This window comes from Xyrauchen texanus, chromosome 21, assembly GCF_025860055.1.
Source record: "Xyrauchen texanus isolate HMW12.3.18 chromosome 21, RBS_HiC_50CHRs, whole genome shotgun sequence".
NCBI classification, from domain to species: Eukaryota; Metazoa; Chordata; class Actinopteri; order Cypriniformes; family Catostomidae; genus Xyrauchen; species Xyrauchen texanus.
Genome location: NC_068296.1, coordinates 7,466,829 through 7,488,117, shown reverse-complemented (window position 1 = coordinate 7,488,117; position 21,289 = coordinate 7,466,829). Strand labels below are relative to the sequence as shown.

The 21,289-nt window shown below is 38.4% G+C and overlaps 2 protein-coding genes across 5 annotated transcripts in view; both read left to right on the top strand.

Moving 5' to 3' along the window:
• The window catches only part of LOC127661286 (protogenin A-like), a 41,586-nt gene extending 35,487 nt beyond the window's left edge, over positions 1–6,099 (top strand). Inside the window, exons 13-19 of the mRNA XM_052151919.1 lie at positions 387–514; positions 1,003–1,173; positions 2,479–2,646; positions 3,328–3,451; positions 3,913–4,054; positions 4,162–4,260; positions 5,686–6,099. Coding sequence (XP_052007879.1) covers positions 387–514; positions 1,003–1,173; positions 2,479–2,646; positions 3,328–3,451; positions 3,913–4,054; positions 4,162–4,260; positions 5,686–6,099 — 1,246 coding nt within the window. The remainder of the gene's footprint in view (positions 1–386; positions 515–1,002; positions 1,174–2,478; positions 2,647–3,327; positions 3,452–3,912; positions 4,055–4,161; positions 4,261–5,685) is intronic.
• Positions 6,100–11,832: 5,733 nt separating this feature from the next.
• Positions 11,833–18,584, top strand: LOC127661715 (pygopus homolog 1-like). Of its 4 annotated transcripts, none has more exons than XM_052152552.1 (4): positions 11,863–11,983; positions 13,254–13,321; positions 14,299–14,384; positions 14,539–18,584. In XM_052152552.1, the coding sequence occupies exons 2-4, from the start codon at positions 13,309–13,311 to the stop codon at positions 15,658–15,660; spliced, it is 1,221 nt and encodes a 406-aa protein (XP_052008512.1). In that variant the 5' UTR covers positions 11,863–11,983; positions 13,254–13,308; the 3' UTR covers positions 15,661–18,584. The 4 variants fall into 4 exon arrangements, with proteins under 4 accessions (XP_052008510.1, XP_052008509.1, XP_052008512.1 ...); XM_052152551.1 differs by having other exon boundaries at positions 14,269–14,384; XM_052152550.1 differs by lacking the exon at positions 13,254–13,321 and having other exon boundaries at positions 11,833–11,983.
• Positions 18,585–21,289: the final 2,705 nt, after the last annotated feature.

The following is a 21,289-nucleotide window of genomic DNA, read 5'->3' as shown; positions in this document are numbered from 1 at the left end:
GTTTACATCCAGAGCACACTGTGTGGAATATTATATCTTACAATGTAATGTGCTCGACTTGCCCTTCCAGTTCAGTGTGATGAATGCTGAATGTTTTACATTTAAAAAATGAAAAACAACCATATTTATTTCCAATACTTTAAGTGGACGCCTTTGCTGAATTTTACATGCAACATAATGAGGCCATGTGAAACAGTGATGCATACTATTGTATTGTATTGAACTGTTTCATATACTATTTAAAAGTATTTAGGTTATTGTAGGCAATATACATTGTACACTATGCAGAATAGTAAGCAGTATGCTAGTATTCCTTTCATAAAACAGCCGGACAGACTGTAATTGTCGTCCTCTCACACTGTATGTGTTGTGTTGTGTATCTTCAGTGGTGCTCAGAATCTGCTGGTGAGCGATCTGGACCCAAATACTAATTATGAGTTTGCAGTTCGTCTTCATGTGGATCAGCTGTCCAGCCCCTGGAGTCCGGTGGTGTACCAAACCACACTACCTGAAGGTACATACTCACGCAGACACATACACAGCCTTATTCTGGCTGTAAGTGTTTTCTGTGTCCCTGTTAAAACCTGGTTTTCATGTCCGTTTTGGCTGTTGAGCTCTAAATTCAGGTGTAAAAGGTTCCAAAACATTTTGTGATCCAATCAGTCATATTACATTCTGAGTTAGTCAAAAATGCTTTGAAGGACCAACTATTCAATTGTCAATCATCTATTGAGTCTATACAGTATCTGCTAAATGTTTATTTTTTTAACTTTTAGGAGTACACTAGCATATAAATGACTTTTATGCTGACATGTATGGAATAAAGTCACAAAACATAGATTTTGATTTCATAAGGTCTTTGATGAGAGGTGTAAAATCCGTTGTACGTCAGAAGCAGATATTCTCTGTTCCTGTCAATTATGCACTCTGTGTTTTATAACACTATCTTATGGAGTGGTTTTGAATGACAGGCAACTGTTTCTCAATTTGTTCTCTGTTCAGCTCCCACTCGTGCTCCTGCAGGAGTCAAAGTGACTCTGATTGAGGGTGACACAGCTCTGGTGTCATGGAAACCACCTGACGAGCCCAGCATTGCAGTGAAACACTACACCATCCTGTACGCTTCACGCAGAGCATGGGCATCCGGAGAGTGGCAAATCATGCAAAAAGAAGGTGTGTGTGTGCGTGCGTGCGTGCGTGTGCGCCAGGAAGATGCTCAGACTTTATCCTGGTCTTTCTTGTTCTCTTACCGGAAACCAATAATGCATTTCATTCTTTCTTTCATATCTGTGTTTACCGCCCATCTGGGCATCCCTTTATTAGTTTTTTCCCTGTACATTTACTATTTGTTTAGATATTATATATTTTGTAGGTAACACTTTACAGTAAGGTTCCATTTGTTAACATGGACCCTTACATTGAACAATATATTTTTACAGCATTTCTTAATCTTAGTAAATGTTTGTTCATTAATAAACACAATTGTTCATTATAAGTTTATGTTAGTTCATAATGCATTAACTAATGTTAACATAGAAAATGATTAATTTAAAAACTGTATCAGTATATGTTGAAATAAATATTTATCAAGATTAATAAATGCTTTAAAAGTATTGTTCACTGTTAGTTAGTGTTACTAATTACTAATAATTACTAACTAATGTAAATAAAATGTAACCTTTTTGTAAAGTGTTACTATTTTATATATATACACCAATCAGCCACAATATTAAAACCACCTGCCTAATATAATTTGGCTAATGGCATATAACAATCATGCCCATCTGTCAACAACAATCATGCCATGGTCCAAATCACTGAGATCAAATTTTTTCACCATTCTCATGGTTGATGTGAACATTAACTGAAGCTCCTGAGCTGTATCTGCATGAGTTTATGCACTGCACTGCTGCCACACGATTTGCTGATTAAATAATCGCATGGATGATTGTTGGTGCCAGTTGGGCTGGTTTGAGTATTTCTGTAACTGTTGATCTCCTGGGATTTTCACACACAACAGTCTCTAGAATTTACCCTGAATGGTGGCAAAAACAAAAAACATCCATTGAGGGGCATTTCTGCAGATGGAAACACTATGTTGATGAGAGAGGTCAACAGAGAATGGCCAGACTGGTTCGAAATGACAAAATCTACAGTAACTCAGATAACCACTCTGTACAATTGTGGTGACAAGTATATAAAATCAGAATGCTATTCTGAGATGTGGGTTTTGGTGGCATGAGGGGGACCTTCACAATATTGGGCAGGTGGTTTTAATGTTGTGGCTGATCGGTGTATATAATTTTATATTAATATGTTTTTTTCTTGTGATTTTGGGGTAAAATGTGAACCAGACAATGCCCGGATTCACCCCCTTCCTGACTGCATGGAAATCATTACTATTTTATAGCCTACCAATGAAATTTGACAGGTGTTTGTTATTGTTGTATAAAACTAACCCAGCTGTCTCGTTGTCAGGGAGCGTCACTATGGCTCTGCTGGAGAATCTTCAGTCTGGTCAGGTGTACCTGGTGAAGGTCTCGGCATCCAATCAGATGGGAGACGGGCCATTTTCACCTGCTGTTGAACTGACCATGCGTGCTGAAGGCCACATCTCTCGATCACATGGCTCCACCCGCTTTACAGGTCAATGTCAAGTACTTTTTAGCACCCCCTATAGACCGCCCTGGAATAAGATGGCTGAAATAGATGTTAAAAATTAATTAAGTCGTTACATAGATGTCAAAAATCATAATTTCACATGTAAAATTACTCCAAATGAACACATGTCATACTAAAGATGCTGACATATTATAAATGCTAATTTGTATTATTAATACTCTGGATAATTGAATCTGCATCAGCTGTGCAGATGTGTTTTATTTAATCAATAAGGTACGAGAAGCAGTGCTGTATTTTAATGATATTCTACAGGCACTAAGCAATGACACTATTCTATTGCACGACCTTAAGTGCCTTATTGCTTTTGTAAAATTTTAACTACATATAAAAAATATTAAGGGGACAAATTTGAATTATAAGATTATTTTATTAATCACATTCATGAAGTGGCTTTCACTAAAATATTTCGTCCCGGACATGTAAACTTAAGTTAATAGTTGGTTTCTATTGGTCCTTTCATTTATAGATAAAATAGCTGGTTAACAGTGTTTCACGTTATAACTATTATAACTATATTGTGTATTTTAGCATGGCTGGAAATAAGTATTGACTAAACAGCATCCAGGACAGAACTAAGCATTTTATATTCTATATTCATTTTATCTGCTTGAAGCCTTCATTAATGAATCATGTTTGTGCTTGGTCTGTTTTCAGATGGGTTTTATCACCTGGATCAGCGATCTATGACTGGTATAGTGGTGGGCACGTGTATAGCTTTTACCTGCATCATAATCTGTGTCCTCATATTGACCTGCAGGAACAAAACCAGGTGAGAGCTTACCTGTTTTATAAACACTTGCCACCTCATGTAATGAATTGTTGGGTCTGTTCCACAACATAGTGTGTGCTCTCGACATGAAGGCTGATCCAAATGTAGGTTTAATTATGCTGCCTCCTAAATATATCTCGTATTGTCCAAATTCTGAGGTAGAAACATATGTATCTTTCTTTGATGTGCTCTGTGGTCAAATAAATTGAAGAAGCAGACGAACCAAGAAGATGAAGAGCATTCCAAATCGGTCTCATATTTCAGTTAGGATGCTGTCATACAAGGCAGCTACCTGTAGGCAGGAGAAGCAAAAGATAGCAAGACAGCTCACTCACTAGGTTTTGAAAAGATCTGTTATGTTACGTCATATTTGCTAGTAAGTTTGCATTCCCAAGTGTCACTTAAGTGATCATTTCTATGTTGAAACTGTGACTAACTTGAATTATTACATCATGACACAGGAAATCCTGTATCACCAAATCTATAAGACAAGCATGTGGACAGACTCCGCCCACTCCTGTCAACCCGACCAATGGGAGTCCAGCAGAGAGTGTGGAGGAGGTGATGATGCCAATGATGAGGGACCATTTCGTTGATGCCAAAGTACGTTCAAATTGACACATAATTTTATAGAATTTTTAGACTTCATTCTGTATATGTGTGTAAGAAACAATGTTCTGAATATTATAGCTGTTGTAAAACATTTTTAGGGTGGAACAAATCTGATCATCAACCGTTATGGGCCGGTGAAACCCACCATTGAGAAAAAGAGAAGAAATAGATGGAACTTTTTTAAGAGAGTTGACAAGGTATGAAACCATTTACAATTTACAATATGCATTTATTAAAGAAACAGACAATTGGAGGTGCTATCTAATGTCAAACCAAAGGACTGTTATGGGATATTAGGGTAAATATAATGAAAATATGGTCTTTTTTTTTAAGAAGAAGAAATTATTTTATTATATATATATATATATATATATATATATATATATATATATATATATATATATATAGTTATAATATAGAGAATTTTGGGTTGGTTAAGTTTAGAAAGTGGAATTTTCCCCCATTCATCCATTATGTAGGTCTTCAGCTGCACAATTGTACAGGGTCTTCGTTGCTGTATGGTGTGCTTCATAATGCACCACACATTCTCAATTGGAGATGGTCAGGACTGCAGGCAGGCCAATCTAACACCCTCTCTCTGCTTAAACAGCCATGCACTTGTAATCTGGCCAGTATGTGGTTTGAAGCTGTTCTGATGGAAAATGCAGGGACATCCCTGGAAAAGACAGTGCTGGATGGTAGTATATGCTGCTCCAAATTTTGTAGATATCTGTCTGCATTTATGGTGTTCTCACAGATGTGCGAGGTACCCATGCACCCCTGGCCCATACAGACACTGGCTTTTGGACCTGATGCTGATAACAGCATGTATGGCCCTTTTCCTCTTTGGCCCGGATAACATGACGGCTGTGTTTTTCAAAAACTATTTGAAATGTGGACTCGTCAGACCAAAAAACACAGATCCACTGTTCTACTTTCAATCTAAGAAGAGAGCGAGCCCAGAGAATTCGGCAGCGCTTCTGGACAGTGTTGATGTATGGCTTCTCCTTTACATAGTAAAGTCTTAACTTGCATCTGTGGATGCAGCAGCGAGTGGTGTTGACTAACAAAGGTTTACTAAAGTAATCCCAAGCCCATGTTCATCATATCCATTACAGATGAATGATGTTTTTTTAGACAGTGACGTCTGAGGGATCGGAGATCATGTGCATTCAGAAGTGGTTTTCATCTTACCCTTTACACAATGAGATTTGACCATATCCCTTGAATATTGTAACTATATTGTGCACTGTAGAGGGTGAAATGCCTAAAATTCTTCCAATTTGTCTTTGGGGAACATTGTTCTCAAAATGCTGGATTATTTGCTGAAGCATCTGTTGGCAAATTGACAAGTCTCAAACAATCCTTGCTCTCGAAGGACTTGGCTGATTTTGGAGGCTCAATTTTTTTGGAGCGTGTTGCAATCTTTGAAAAAAATTTTTTTTATATATATTGTGTAGTGTTAGTGCTTTTAATAGAGCAAAGGGTGAATAACTTTTTGTTTTTATCAGCATTTTTCAAACTGGAATTGGGGTTGTACATTTTTGGCTGAAAATGATGTCTCCTTAGTTTTCTGCCATATTTTTTCTCTTTTGTTTACTGGTATTTTCTGCTTTTAACAGGATGTGAAGAGGGCTCCCAGTCCTTCATACTCGTATCATCAGGGCACCACTCAGCTGTGCTACACCGAGACATCGCCCGGATCTCATCAACACCAGCCATCTTCTCTGCAGGGACTGTTTGGCCCATCAGGGGGCGATAGCGAGGGCTCTCATTCCAGTGAGGACAGTCATGAGACGGGTGACTCGGGACGCTACTCTCACGACGATATAGAGGCAACCAACCTGTCGCGAAGTGCGAGTAGCCAATCGGCCTCCCTGCATGGCGAAGAGAGTGTGGCATTGGACGGTACGCCCATCAGCGAGGAGAAAGAGCCGCATTTATACATCGACATGGCAGAGGTGACTGAAACGACACCTCGGCTGCAGGAAACAATGGAGAAGATCTCTTTGTCCCCACCTCCAAATCCTGTTTAGCATAAACCCTGTGCTCTCTAGCACCCCCTTCTGCTTAAATAGACTACTGAGCAGGAAACCCACGGAGGTCGCTTTGTACTGGGCGAACGGCTTTTACCCCAGATGTCCAAACAATGGCCTCTTTCTCGGTGAATGTATTATTTGTTTCTCTCTTTTTCTTTTCATTTTTATAAATGACTGTGTGTTTGAAAGAAACTAGAATCTCACCCACCATGAATGTTTTAAAAATCATCCAATAATGCAAAACGTCGCATTTTCTACCGTAACCTCAGCGGGAGTGGATGGAAAAGCCTCTCTTGACTATATAATCTACCTCAGTTTACCTACGATGGTAGACTCCTACTAAATATTTAATATCTACTTACACTCGTCGTGGTCGGAGCACGCGGGGTGACATGTCAACGTTAATTCCTCTTAGCAATAATGTTTGTCATTTTAGAGTTTGTATGTTTATTGTTTGTTTGTCCTGAAGTATGAGATTGCAAGTGTGAAACGCTTTACACCGTGTCCTAACCAGGAAGTTTCCAGCAAGCAATTTGTTTGACCACTATGATCGTGAAACTGCTGCGCAACTCGATACAATCACAGCCAATCAGAACGGATCTGATGTTTAATATACAGTCATGTGAATTTGGACCAACTAGATCCACGGTGGGCACTGGGCAGAGCTTCCCAGTGCAAACAAACGGTTGACAAAGTGTCCTATTGCACATTGCTTGTCGTGACCATGGCTGGCTAATCAAAAATAAAGCTTTGCATTATCGTGTCGCGCCTGGTTAGGACATGTTATTTTCATTCAGGATCAGAAACAGCTTTACCTACCTCAGGTTCATAGATGTTTATCTTGCAGTTGAATGTATTTCTCCATTTACATACAATTGAGTATTTTGTCTTTATTTACAACTCCACTCCAAATCGCATGAGATTACTCAGGTTCATCGTATGAATGCATGTATTCTTGCTCTTACAGTCCCTGTTTTATACTACCTCATTTTAGCTTTTATTTTTAGCTGTTGTTGTGTTTTTAGTTTTTCTTATCTCAGGGATTAAGTTTAGTACATTTGAAAAGCCATGTGTTCTGTGACATGGTTTGATTGACAGGGTATCATTGTGGGTGGTTGACCCGTATTGAATGTGTTTTATATTAGATGTGCGTGAGAGTAGGACTTGTGTGGTTGCTGTGGAGACAGATTCCTTTTCCATAGTTTATTTCTTCCTAAATTCTTCTTTTGAGTTCGAAGTAACCAAATAATGCTGTAACTGATCTTTCTCGGTTCAGCAAATCCCAATAGCTTTAAAAAATGTCCTTAATGTGTGAAGAGCTGTGCAGACATACAAGGATGAGATTCATATGATTGCAGTCTGATATTATGGAGTGAATGTTTTGAAAACCAAAAATCTGAATGATCATGAACCTTTTTGCCTCAAAAGATATATATATTTTTCTTGACATTTTGTGATATGTACTACTGAGTATGCATTGTAGTTACTTTAGTGCTTTGAAATAATTGATGCTATTTTAGATATAGAAACATAAGTTTAGCACTTGTCAGTCAGGTTAGTTTTGGTTTAATGTGTAGGTCATGCAACTACATGTACAACGGTGACACGCCATTATCCTCGGAACTGTTTGCTTCTTTTGTTTAATCTTTTTCCTGGTCTTTGGATTGATAATATGACAATGAGATTATCCGTGAATCAGACCAAAGATGTTTCAACCAGAGACCAGTGATCGCCTGCGACTAAAACGTAACAAGGGACTGATTCTAGAACACAGAGTCGAGGATCATACAGTTTTGTTTTAGTGCAGGCTCAAAGTGCTGCGTTTAAGAAGGAAAAGAGGCTATTCTGTGACCAAATAGGTTGAAGATGTGGCCCGTTAAACAAATCAATGACAGTTGATGGTTTTACACTCCTAGGGTGAATCAAACAAAACATGTCCAAGTCATAAAATCAACCTCAAAATCCATAATATAGAAAATAAATCGTTTTTTGCATTTTTAAAAAAATTTGCCTTTTTGTAGGATAATTAAAGGAATAGTTCACCCAAAAATGACAATTCTCTCAATATGTACTCACCCTTATGCCATCTCAAACTCACATTACTTTCTTTCTGATCTTTTCATTTATGTATAATCTGTTTATATCCATACAATGCAAGTCAATGGGGTCCAACTTCCAAACTCCAAAAAGGACATAAAGGCAGCATAAAGATAATTCAAACAACTCGAGTGGTTTAATCCATGTTTCCTGAAGTGATGCGGCCATTTTTGGGGGAGAAACAGACCCAAATGTAACTCCTTTTTTGCTATTATTCTTGCTTGGAAGTTTTGGACCCCATAGACTTGCATTGTATGGACATGAACACCTCATATCAAATTGTATGTGTTCTGCAGAAGAAAGAAAGTCATACAAATTTGAGACGGCATAAGGTTGTGTAAATTATGAGATAATTATACATTTTGGGTGGTCTATCCCTTTAAATTTTTTTAAAAGTGTAAAATATTTTTCATGTCAATAAATCACATTTCCCCTCAAAATTCTCATTACAACAATACGTTAAGACCTTTGTTTTTTTTTGTTTTTTTGTAATTGGTACTGTTCTTAATGGTGATTCTCATTACATTTGTATTCCTGTATTACAGTAAAAATACTTTTTTTATTTTATTTAAATCACCTTAAATAAATGGCAGCACAACAGATACTACCATTATATATAGATACTGTAGACTTTACAATTTAATCATATAATTATATTTTTCACATTACTGTCATGAGAAAAAAATTCTCAAAATAAGCTTCATTTTATATATATATATATATATAGTATATACACATACATACATACATACAATAAGTTATTTTGATTTTAGAGTGAAATATGAATGTTCTTGACAGGTTTTGTGTGATTTACTCCCTTAAGCCAAATATCAGTAATCAGCTTTCCCCCATTATAATTTCAAGTGCAGCATGGATGTGTTTGTATTATATATGAAGATTATATGCAGAGAGATATTATTTTATATTAATTAGCATTCCATGCTGCTGAAATTCTTCTCAATCAGGGGAAATGTATTGGTCTTTGATGACCACATTATTTAAATCAAAGAGACACAATCAAGTTTTGATCTTTTCTTTTCAAAGCAAACAGCCTGAAACCAAAGAATGTGTTCACCGTTGCACAGAAGATGCCTGTAGATTCCTACATTTTGCATGGTGGTTTGTCATTTTTCAGAAAAGCTTTATTCCTAAGTAGATCTGATTGCTACTTACTGAAAGGACATTAGGAAAACAGAAACAGTGTTACATATTGGTCGTACTTTCAGTCTTCCATGACTTCCAACAAAAGCAAACCAAAGATGATTGCTTTCATATCTTTTGTTTCTTTTATAACTTTTCTCACTGGAGGAGAAATATTTTATGGTGGTTTTTGTTGTTATTGTTTTTGCTTATGTATCCTGGATTTTGTTCAAATATCTGACTAAATATTTTGGTTTCACAGCTGAATTGTTCTTTTTATAATATGCATTTGAATATACCTTATTGTTGTTTAAAATTGTTGAATTCAATATTGTTTGTGTGTGCAAGTGTAGTTCCACATGTCAGTTCTTTAGATATACAAAAGCTAAATTGCTACAAAAGTCGCACTTTAGAATTGCAAATATTTTGCAGCTGTTTGTGAAACGTGAAGCGTTTCCTTCCTCAGCATGAAGATACACATCCAAACAGAAAATCTTTAATTAGTTTTGCTGAGACACACAGAATAAAATGTCTCAGATCACTTTTGAAAGTTTAACCAAAGTTTTATAAGGTTTACCAACCTATTTAGGAGATTATACTCGGGATGTAATATTAATCCAGTTGCATGTCACTATGGACAGTACTGATGTGAACTGCACTTGCTTAAGACTCTCATGGTTTTCTAAAGAAATTATTTTGTGTTGAATTTGTTTTGTTCTGAATGTGTTTGAACTGAAGGGAAAAATGGAAGAAATTGATAAACTCTTCCAAAAAGAATCAGAAAGGTTTAACTAGTGAATGTTTGGTTTCTCCAGGCCTGACTCCTCAGTAAACAAATCTATTAGCCTTAAAAAATTGAATGTATTTCTCAATATATAAAATGATAATTGTCAATATTCAGTTACACATTTTCCTTTGCAAATCCATGTACCGTGTGTTTATTAAAAGACAAGTATGGTGTAATTATGCCAAAAAGGTATACATTTAGTTACCCCCACCACAAAATAAAAGTTTAAATAAATTGTTGAAAATCTTTATTTATTGTGTCTCTTTTTTGTCTAAAAGAAATTTTTTTTAAAGAGATAGTTCACCAAAAAATGAAAATTATCTCATAATTTACTCACTCTCATGCCATCCCATATGAATATGACTTTATTTCTTCTGGTGAACACAAATACAATTTTTAAGAAGAATATGTCAGCTCTGTTGGTCCATACAATGCAAGTGAATGGTGGCCAGAAATCTGAAAGTCCAAAAAGCAGCATAAAAGTAATCCATAAGACTCCAGCGGTTAAATCCATATCTTCAAACGTGACATGATAGGTGTGTGAGAAACAGATAAATATTTAAGTACTTTTTTAAAACTAAATCTTCAGATATCTGGCCACCATTTAATTGCATTGTGAGGACCTACAGAGCTGACATATTCATCTAATAATCTTTGTTTGTGTTCAGCAGAAGAAAGTCATACACATCTGGGATGGAGTGAGGGTGAGTAAATGATGAGAGAATTTTCATTTTTGGGTGGACAATGCCTTTAAGTGTAGCTTGCTAAGAGGTGATGATACATCAAGTTATTGTGTCATGGTGCAGTCGGAAATGTAATGTAATGTTGTCCATAAATTGCTTTTCAGGGTCAACAAAGCTAAACTGTCACAATATTGCAAAAGAATACAAAGTAATTGTAATACTTTAAGGAAAAGGAATAGACCAAAAAATAAGATGACGTAAATTAAGAAATAAATGGAAAAAAATACTATTATTTGTAGTACATTATTATTATATATATTATAACAACAACAACAACAGTATAACGGTTATTGCTGTTTTTCATGTTAGGAAAAGTTACAGGTACATTATCGCATAGTAGATCAGCATTGTTTAAAAATGCATACAGACAATTTTGTTGTAAATCAGCGGATGATCGTCATCATTATCATTACACGGGTCGCGTGCACATCAAACGCAGCACTTTAGACACAAGCACGTGCTTTAATGTAGAGGGGTATCCGCGCTCCCGCACACACACACTCCCCCGGCAATTTCCCCTCACACACCGCTTTTCACTCTGCCTTCATATATAGCGCCCCAAAATACACCGCGATCAAGTAGAGCTGTCGCTCATTTACTTGAACGTCCACATAAAATAAGAAGTCAAAGGTGTCCGCTCCTCCCAAACTTTGCGCACGGTTGCAGATTTCCGGATCGCGCAATTACCGATACTACTACAGCGAAGGCTGAGCTAATGAATATTAATTTATCCATGCTGACGTTCCATGTGGTCTTCCTATGGCTGAGGACGTTCTCATGAATACTAAATCATGCTGACGCGCCTTCCAATGACGACGGCTTTATTATTTTAATATTAATTAGGTTACGATGACGTTGCTTGATTTTCTTCCAATGGCGAAGGTTTGACTCATGAATATTAATAAACAATACTTCAGCATAGTACTAATCGTAAATTCGCTTCCCGGCGAATCAGGGGAAGAACGAGACGAGTTTTTGTACACACTACAGTCACTCTTTTTAACATCAAAGTTACACCATTTTCCCGTTCCTTCCTTGCGTTTGAGTCATGTGAGGGGCCCTGTAATGTCAACAGAGCAGGATAAAGATTCATTCTCTCTAAAGCGAAACCGAGGTAAAGTGGATTTTCCGTGTTTTTTAGTGGCTTGGTTCAGTCTCGGTCGTAATTACCGGAGCGACAGCAGCAGTCTGGCGGCCTTCAGGCCTTCAGTGAGGAACAGAAAAGTAGACAGCGACATTTGCAAATTAAAGGATATGCTTGACAGGCCTCAAAAAGCGCGTCCTGTCATAAACACTTTTGGAAAAGGAAGTTTTGGGGAAGTGTACTCAAGTTCGGAGTTGAACAGAAGGCGAAATCAAAGTTTATTTATCAAATGCACATCAATACAACACAATGTTTTGGTGTCATTAACATGATTTGAACATGTTATTTATGCAATCTAAAATAATATAAATCAAAATTACAAAATTTAGAGTTAAAGTTATAAGTTACATAGAAGGTAATAAGTGAAGGGGGACATTGAAAAAGACAGCAATTTATAATAATAAATCTGTATGAATATAGGAATGTATATATGGTATAAAGAATGGGTTTGTAACGATTGGTCAATGTGAAGTGTCAAAGGCTACTGCCATTAAACTTCATATTAAGGCTTATTTTCTGAAAATGGCAACCATTTAGTCTTTATAATCATATTCAACTTTTATGACAGATGTTGAACATTGCTAAAATTGTATCTGATGTCATAATGTAATGTGGATTACAAAAAAAATTATTTGTAACAAAAAAAAAGCAAAACAAAAAAGCAGTTACAGTATGGAAGTGAAAAATGGGCCAGTCCATAAACGCTTAAATATTCATAGTTCATATTCAATGTTCAAAAGTATAGCCACAAGACGTAAACATCATGGGCTCTATTTTCACGAGTGCGTAAAGCGCAGAGCTACGTGCAACATCCGTGCGCAATATTTTCCACGCCAGCTCAAAGAGCAAGTGGGTGGGAGTGTTTGCACTATCTGTGGGTGTGTGCGTGCAAACTGTGGGTGTATTGTATGTAAACAAAGTGGTGCAAAATTGCTAAAATATTGCTATTTTTCTGAGAAATAGGTCATTGCACTAAGAAGTTTCTAAACTCAGTTCCTGCATTTGCAGTTTGAAGATTCCACCAGCAGGTGGTAATAAAGCTATTTTCCAAACTCCGAAAATATAGTTGAACATCAAATTATGTCCATGACGATCACCATTGTAGCCCTTTTATGAAACAAATATATCTTTATTAAAGTTCTGTCTTTAGGTCATGGTGTATTTTTCAATTATTATGTTTATATTTACAATTGTGTTTATGATCTAATTTGTATTGGTATTTTTCCACCTGTTGTCATAGAGGGATTTTTAAATCACTGCAAAAGAGGCCGGTTGAAGAAGGTGGAGAGAGTAAAATGTTTCGATTTGGTATGATATATTTTGACCACTTTGTTATTTTGATAATATTTTTTGTTTCGATTGAAGTGTCATTTGAATTTTGAAATATATTTGGTAAAAAAATATTTGTGTTTAAATGCATTTAATTTTTCAAAATCGACCGGTTTAAGTGAAGTGCGTTTCGATACAATCGCTATTAATACCAGCCATGACTTGTGTGTCAGTAGATGAAAATTATTAATAATACTTACATTCTATATAATTTAAAATAGCGTAAATCCAAATCCTGACGAGAACCACATTTTCCATGAGTATAAAAGGAGCATGTCACTAGAAATATGCCTCAGATTTAACAAGGATGCGGTTAATTCACGGAAGAACAAAAATCCATATTTCAATTCTTCTAATTCATTGCATACAATCTATTTATACTACCAACTTCTTATGAATGTACTGTCTTTGTTTACGTCACTGCTTGAACGGGAATGGATTATATAATAAGAAGCAGACAGTGCCAGAGAAGAACCTCAGAATTAATCTGCACTTGACCCAGCCCATTAGCGCTTTGCGCATACAATTTCGCCAAATCCACTTGCGCCTAAACTTTGCGTATTTTCATGCAAGCATGCGCCAAACTTTATGGCAATGCCCATTGACTTTGCTATTGTGACTTATGGCATAGTGCTGCACTTAGTGCTAACACTCTTAAAATAGAGCCCAGAATATGTTAACATAACTGTATGAATAGCTTAATTTGTTAAGCTTAACCCAGGATGTTCCTTTAAACATTTGAATGTTGTTGTTGTTGGCATTGGCCTCCCTGTGCTTTATATGCAAGCAGTATAGGCCATTGAAAAACCCAAATCAATTGATCATAACCATCAAGATTAATTTCTAAATGGTTTGAATTGTTTGGTGTTGACATTTTTTTAAATTAAATTTCACTTCAGTTATTTTTGATTATTATTCTGTTTTAGGAGCATTCACCTCACAGTTTGATTTTACAGGAGGTGAAGGTGGGCTGGATATTTTAGGGGGTCCTGACCTGCCACTGGGAAGCCCTGATAAAAAGAGACGCAAGTCAAGCACACAGGTAGCGTATGCAATTTTCCCATGAACACATACTGGCCTTGTGCTGTGACTGTGAGCTTCAATGTATGTTCTCGGTAATAATTTTTGGTGCATCACAAATCTTTTAAATCATTTGAGCATTCAGAGTTATAATGGAAGACTCTCTTTCTCTGTAGGTGCCCCCATTCTCTCCTCTCTCTGAATATGCCCCTCCGCCAAATCCCAGCTCAGATCACTTGATAGCTGCCAACCCTTTCGATGACAACTACAACTCACTATCTCTGAAACCACTCCCCCCTGCTAACCCTTATTTTGGCCACTCCCAGTACCCAGGGTTCAGTGGCTATGGGCCGCACAGGATGGCCCCCCAAATGCCCAACAGAATGCCTTCTCCATATGGGACCCCTTTCCAGGTGACAAACCAGCCCCATCCTGTCTCCCAGAATCCCATGGGCATGGGTTTTAACCGGGCACAAGGATTTAACTATGGACATCCAGAGAACAGAAGTTATGGGCACCAGTTTGGCGGTAGCATCAGAAACATGCCACTTCCTCCAGGGCAACACTTTAGACCGGGTCCTGGAGAGAATGCCATTCAAATGCCACATCAAAACCTGAGCCAAAACAGTCCTGATGGTGGACCAGGTTTCGGTCAAGAGGGCAACGGTAGAGGAAATCCAGTGTCCGCTAAAACTGCCCCAAATATGAGTCCTAACATCTCTCAGCAACAAAATAACTTTGCTCAGTCCAACACGCCAACACCCAAACTGGACAGAACACAGAACCCAAGGAAACGAAATCAAAACTGTGAAGAGAACGCATCTCAGGATAACACTTCTGAGCTGAAGGCAAAGGGCCGAAGGAACACGCCTGCTGCTCTGGACGGAGGTATCGAAAAACTCAATGGTGTTCTTCACCCCAAGAATGAAGCCATGAAGAAGTTGCCACAACCTTCTGTTGACACCCAAGCGGATAGAATTCGTAGGGGCAGCAGTACCAATAATAAAGTACTGACCCACCCTAACAGACGGAGCACATCGTCTTCTTCTGAGCCTGTGTACCTGTGTGGCATCTGCCTGAGCGAAGTGAACGATGATCAAGAAGCAATTTTGTGCGAGGCTTCATGTCAGAAATGGTTCCACAGAGTTTGCACGGGGATGACAGAGATGGCATACAATCTACTAACGGCAGAGACATCGGCTGTTTGGGGTTGCGATGCTTGCATGGAGGACAAGGGAGCACAACTGCTCAAAACCCGAGAGGTGCTCGGGACGCCTTCTGTTACCAGCGAGGTATAATCATGAGATGACTCAGTGAAAGGTCACTTTTGTCGAAGCTCAAATCAATCATTTCTCTTCGATTTGAACTGAGTTCCAAAGTTTTCTTGGCTCCTCTAGTCTTTATTCTCTTGCTTGAACTCTAAAAAAATCAATCGTCTCAAGATGCGTTTTTAAAAGTTGAAGTATTTTTTAACTTGAAATAGCATCTAAAAACACAAGATGCTCCAGCGATAGCAGTGGCACAGTGGTCAAATACGTCCATCTAGTGCTTGTTTACATAGAAACACAGATGGATGCGTTTTAGTGTGAACAGCCCCTAAGGTTTAAAGAAATAGTTCACCACAAAATGAAAGTTCTATCATTTTTTAATAACCTCTGGGATGTTCCAAACCTGTTTGACTTTCTTTTTTCTATGGAAAACAAAAGAAGATGATGAAAGCATCAAAATGCATTGCATGCCAGTGACACCAAACATCATTAGTTTCATTACCAAACATGGCACAGCAAGTGTGAATATTTGGAAGTGCATTTGAGATGTGACGGCTGCGACGAAGGGGAAAAATTTCAGTGAATAACATCTTACATTTTGGTCTGTTGCTCACACAACTTGAAAAAAGTCTCAAAAAATATGGCGCACCAGCGGTGGTTCTAGCTTGTATGGCGCCCTGGACGAAACCCGCTTCAGCACCCCATGCCGCCCCCTCCTCAAGATGCCGACCCAGGTGGCTCCCCATATTGCCCATGTCAATTCCCAGGGAACACACAAACTGATCAAAACTGATCAAAAATAATAATAATTTATACCTTGAATGCACTGAGAGTCACTTTGGATAAAAGCACACAAAGCTATATCTGGAAAATTGGGAATATCATGCATGAGTTGTATGGACTACTTTTATGCTTTTTTAGTCTTTTTGGGGGGCTTGACAGATGAGGTCACTGTATGCGTTTGTTGGAAATTAGCAGCGTGCTCATTCTGAGAAATGTCTCACCAATAGATGGTGTTCCTCAGAAGACAGAAATTCATACAGGTTTGTAACAATGAAAAGGATGAGTAAATTATGACAGATTTTTTTTCTTCCAGGTGAATTATTCCTTAAAAGGTAGTGATCTGCAATCTTATTTGGATTAAATATGGAGATCAGACTGTATTTTTTCATTTTTCACCAAATACAGAAATCGTTGGTCGAGGTCAAATGTCTTCCATGGACTCACTCTGATCAAACTATGAAACATATCTATAATGCCATAAACTCTTCGATTGCTTTTAATGATGATTTTTTTCTTTTCTTTTTTTTTAAATCTCTTCCCAGTTTGCCCTATTTAACTGGGAATCTTACAGTCTGTATCCAGGTTTCATACATCTTCAACAACTCTAAACATATCAAGCCACTTTTCATTCTCTTTAGCCAGAAAGTTTCTCTACTTTTAAGTTCTAGGTGAAACTGGTAGTACTCTTATTGCTAAAAACACTTTTTAACATGGTTGGGTCTTTCCCATTGAATGTATCTGTAGTTTTATAGACTGTTGCATATTTTCAGACAAGTATCCAGAGAATCAACACGTGTCAGATAACCTTTGAAGGTACTGTGTAACAGCATGTAGTTTAGTCTTAGTGAGAAATAGACCTGGTTGTGATGTATTGCACTTTGCTTTGATGTGTTCCTTCCCACAATGTTTTGTTTAATGCAGTGTGGATCCTTGATTGTTGGATGATCAAATGAAAATCTTGAATTGGCAGCAGAGCCACAGAACAAGTTTCAAATGGAAACATTGGATGCACTAGATGCTTTTTAATAAGTTTTGTTATTTGCCTGCTTTGACTGGGGTTCATTTTATTTTAGGGCAGGAGAGAGAAGGTTTGTTACTTGAAGGCCTTATTTCTGGGCATGATGCATGAAATAGCACACAAATGTACAGTATTTATACCGTCAAAAATACTGTGTGAATCAGCCTTTTTAACCTTTTAAAATTCATTGACACTATTGTTTTGAAATAATAGTGATAAATGTATTCCACATTACAGAATGTGAAATATTTTTTTGCATAACAGTATTGAGAGTAGGAGGAAGTGCTTAACTGTCATTACAATAATGTCACAATGCAAAAAGTATTTTCCTGTGTCCCACAAAATGTCCTAAAATTAGGCTTAATTTTGATGGCATTGTGCATGTAAATGTAATGTCCTGCTCTCTTCCATTTGATTGTCCAAATATGTCCAGACATTTTCCCTTGAAGATGTTGTTGCATTGAGTATTATGTGTTTACACACTTTGACAGATTTACTCTATTGTAACAGTGCAGTAACAAATGAAAGCTTTGTGCTGAAGGTTTTATTTCTACCCTTCAATTGTTTTAGGCTAAAAGAATGTAAACAAAGCCTTATATGTTCCCCACCATTTATTAGCAAGCATTTTAACATTTTGTAGTGATGAATTCATGATGATAAAAGCAAAACTACACTGTGTCAATTGTGCAGTAGATTGCATAATGTGTCTTTCAAAATAATGTAGGCCACATGTGATTGTTGACTGACCCCTGGTGCCTTAAATCTTTTTTTTCTTTTTTTCTAAGATTCTAAACATAAGACAATGCGCAGTTAATTATATGCTCACTTATTAATTTGTGGGAATATTTGTTATTTATGCAAATAATTTTATAACAGAACAATGAATGTACAGAGCCAATAAACTGTAAATAATGAATTATATGAAGTGTTTAACAAGAATACTTGTGGCATCCTCGAATTCAAGCTGGTACAGTTCATGCCGACATTTTCTGAATGTAAATTATAGTTGTCTTATGTGTTTTATGATAACTCATATTTCCCTGTGAACAACAGCCTCATTTAATAGAGAAACCTGGGCAAAGCCATTGTTTAAGTGTCTTTTAAGTGTCTTGTTTTGGTGTCACTTCATACTGCTGCGTTTAATAAAAATGGTTTCAAAACAAATTCTCCTATATATTGTTAATTAATTTAATAAAATAAGTTGCTTATCTCTCTGCAGAATGTGAACATCACTCACAGTAACAAATCGTTAAACATAAAGAGTTGGACCAAACATAATATATTGAATGTAAACAAACTTATTTACACAAAAGGACAATTGTGAACCTATTCTTATTTTGAGAGAAGTGAAAAGGATTTTAAGGCACTTCAGTGCAATTAATTATTAAATAACCTTAACCAAAACTTCACTTGTAAAAACATATAATAGAACAGTATAAAATATAAACATGTAGTAAATAACCTCTCTATTTAAAATAATAATAATAATAATAATAATATAATTTTGAGAAACCCTTTCGAAACACTATTCAAACACTAATTCCTACACTCCAATACAAATTTTAACTCCTAAAGACATGCATTGAAATTTTGCAATGTATGTTGGAAATCATGACCACTCACATTAATATGAAGACTTAAGTCATATCAGATACCTTATAAAAGCTGTTTTATTCTACATGGAGGGGGTCCGCACATGGGGGCTGCCATGTTAGAACCACATGACCCTGTAGGGTTGCTCCAGCTGTGCATAAGGTCTCACCTAAGTTAGGATGCAAAGTTCACACTAAGGGCTTAGTAACTACTAGTTAGGTTGTAACTAAGTCAGTGCTTAATTTGGTTACACCACCTGTTCTTAAGGCAAGACTTAACTAGGTCGTGAACTTCAATTTGATCTTGTTATGATTATTGACAAAAACATTGTTTGCTCTCATAACTGTCAGCTGTAATAAATTATATCCCCATAACAATACATAATACATTTCTTTATGATAAATCGTCTATTTACCGATAAATCGGTTGATGGAGGGAACGAGACGTTGTGTCGAATGAAGCGATACTAGGGGACTTTCTTGAAGGCGGAGACCACCACCTGCCCAGGTTGGGGGCAGGTAAAGTGTAGCGAAATACGTCACATGGGTTTTCAGGCCACGTGGAAATGGCGCGGTGGTAGATCCTACCTGCTGTGAGGGAGGAGTTGCTACAAATACGGCTGCCCAAGGGAGACGCGGGCCAGTAGGGGGACCGTACCGCAGAAAATACACACAAGGGGATTAGTCCACAAAGACCCATCCTATGGACCACCTATTCCAGTACAGAGTAATTTTAGTACCCGTAGTGTGTCTTGTCGGGGAAATCCTCTGCTGAATTTGCGGACCAGAGGGCTAGGGAGGAAGAACATCCAGGGAGCGCAAGTTTAGTGGACTCTCCTGGGCAAAAAGAGCGCACGTGATCACCTTTGTGGAGGGTAAAGGCATTATGTGCAAGCGGAACACCCGGTCAGAAGTTCCGCATTACCGAGTTCTTCGTGCTCGGACCTGAGAGAACACGGGACAAGAACGACTCAAACCTGAGATTGTAAAATCTCATAAAGGTATTGGGTGTTGCCCAGCCTGGTCGCGGTCTTAGGACGACATGGGTGTCTGCCGGACCGAACTCCAGGCAAGTGTTGCTGACAGAGTACACTTGCAGGTCCCCAACCCTCTTGAAGGAAGCGAACGTGATCAGGAGGGCCGTCTTCAAGGAGAGGGCTCGACTGATTCTAGCGGCTCGAAGGGGGGTCTCTGAAGGCCTGAAAGGACCATGGAGAGATCCAATGAGTGGAACAGGCATAGCCTGGGAGGGTTCAGCCTCCGGGCACCTCTAAGGGACCAGATGATCAGATCATGCTTCCTTAGGGACTTACTGTCCACTGCGTCGTGGTGAGCCGATATGGTGGCTACATAAACCTTCAAGGTGGAGGGTGACAGCCTCCCCTCCAGCCTCTCCTGGAGGAATGAGAGCACTGACCCGACTGAGTATTTCTGTGGGTCTTCGGATTGGGAGAACACCAATTCACGAACAAGTGCCACTTCAGTGCTTAAAGTTGCCTGGTAGAGGGAGCTCTTGCTTGGTTGATCGTGTCTATGACAACAGGTGGTAGGCCACTTAGATCTTCCGCATCCCGTCCAGGGGCCAAACATGGAGGTTCCAGAGGTCTGGGTGCGGATGCCAGAGGGTGCGCCGTCCCTAAGAAAGAAGGTCCTTCCGCAAGTCCTTGTGGGCCAATAGGGGGACACCAGAGTGACTTGTTCCTCGTCCTCCCTGACCTTGCACAGCATCCGTAGAAGAAGGCTCACTGGGGGAAATGCGTACTTGCGCAGCCCCCTGGGCCAGCTGTGTGCCAGCACGTCTATCTCGAGGGGAGCCTCCACTAGGGAGTACCAGATCGGGCAGTGGGAGGTCTCGTGGGAAGCAAACATGTCTACCTGTGCTTTGCTGAACCGCTCCCAAATCAGCTGGACCGCCTGGGGTGGAGCCTCCACTCTCCGCTGAGCATGCCCTGTCGCGACGCTGCCATGTTGAGGTTGCCAGAGATATGAGTGGCACGCAACGACCTGAGTCGCTGCTGGCTCCAAAGGAGGAGATGGTGGGCGAGTTGCGACATGTGACGAGAGCGCACGCTGCCATGGCAATTTATGTACGCTATCGTGGTGGTGCTGTCTGAGCCAGTGTTTCCCAACCTTTTTTCTGCCACGGTACACTTTTTACGACTAAACAATTCTATGGCACACCACTATCCCACATAGAGGTAGGCTAACCATTGTCAATATTTATCCTTTTCAAGAACTTGTCCATCTTAGTAGCGTGTTTACTTGT

Coding starts and splice junctions, on each gene's coding strand:
- LOC127661715 (XM_052152549.1), top strand. CDS start 11,935: ATGTCAACAGAGCAGGATAAAGATTCATTCTCTCTAAAGCGAAACCGA. Junction 11,984..14,268: donor CTCTCTAAAGCGAAACCGAG/GTAAAGTGGATT, acceptor ATTCTGTTTTAG/GAGCATTCACCTCACAGTTT. Junction 14,385..14,538: donor GACGCAAGTCAAGCACACAG/GTAGCGTATGCA, acceptor CTTTCTCTGTAG/GTGCCCCCATTCTCTCCTCT.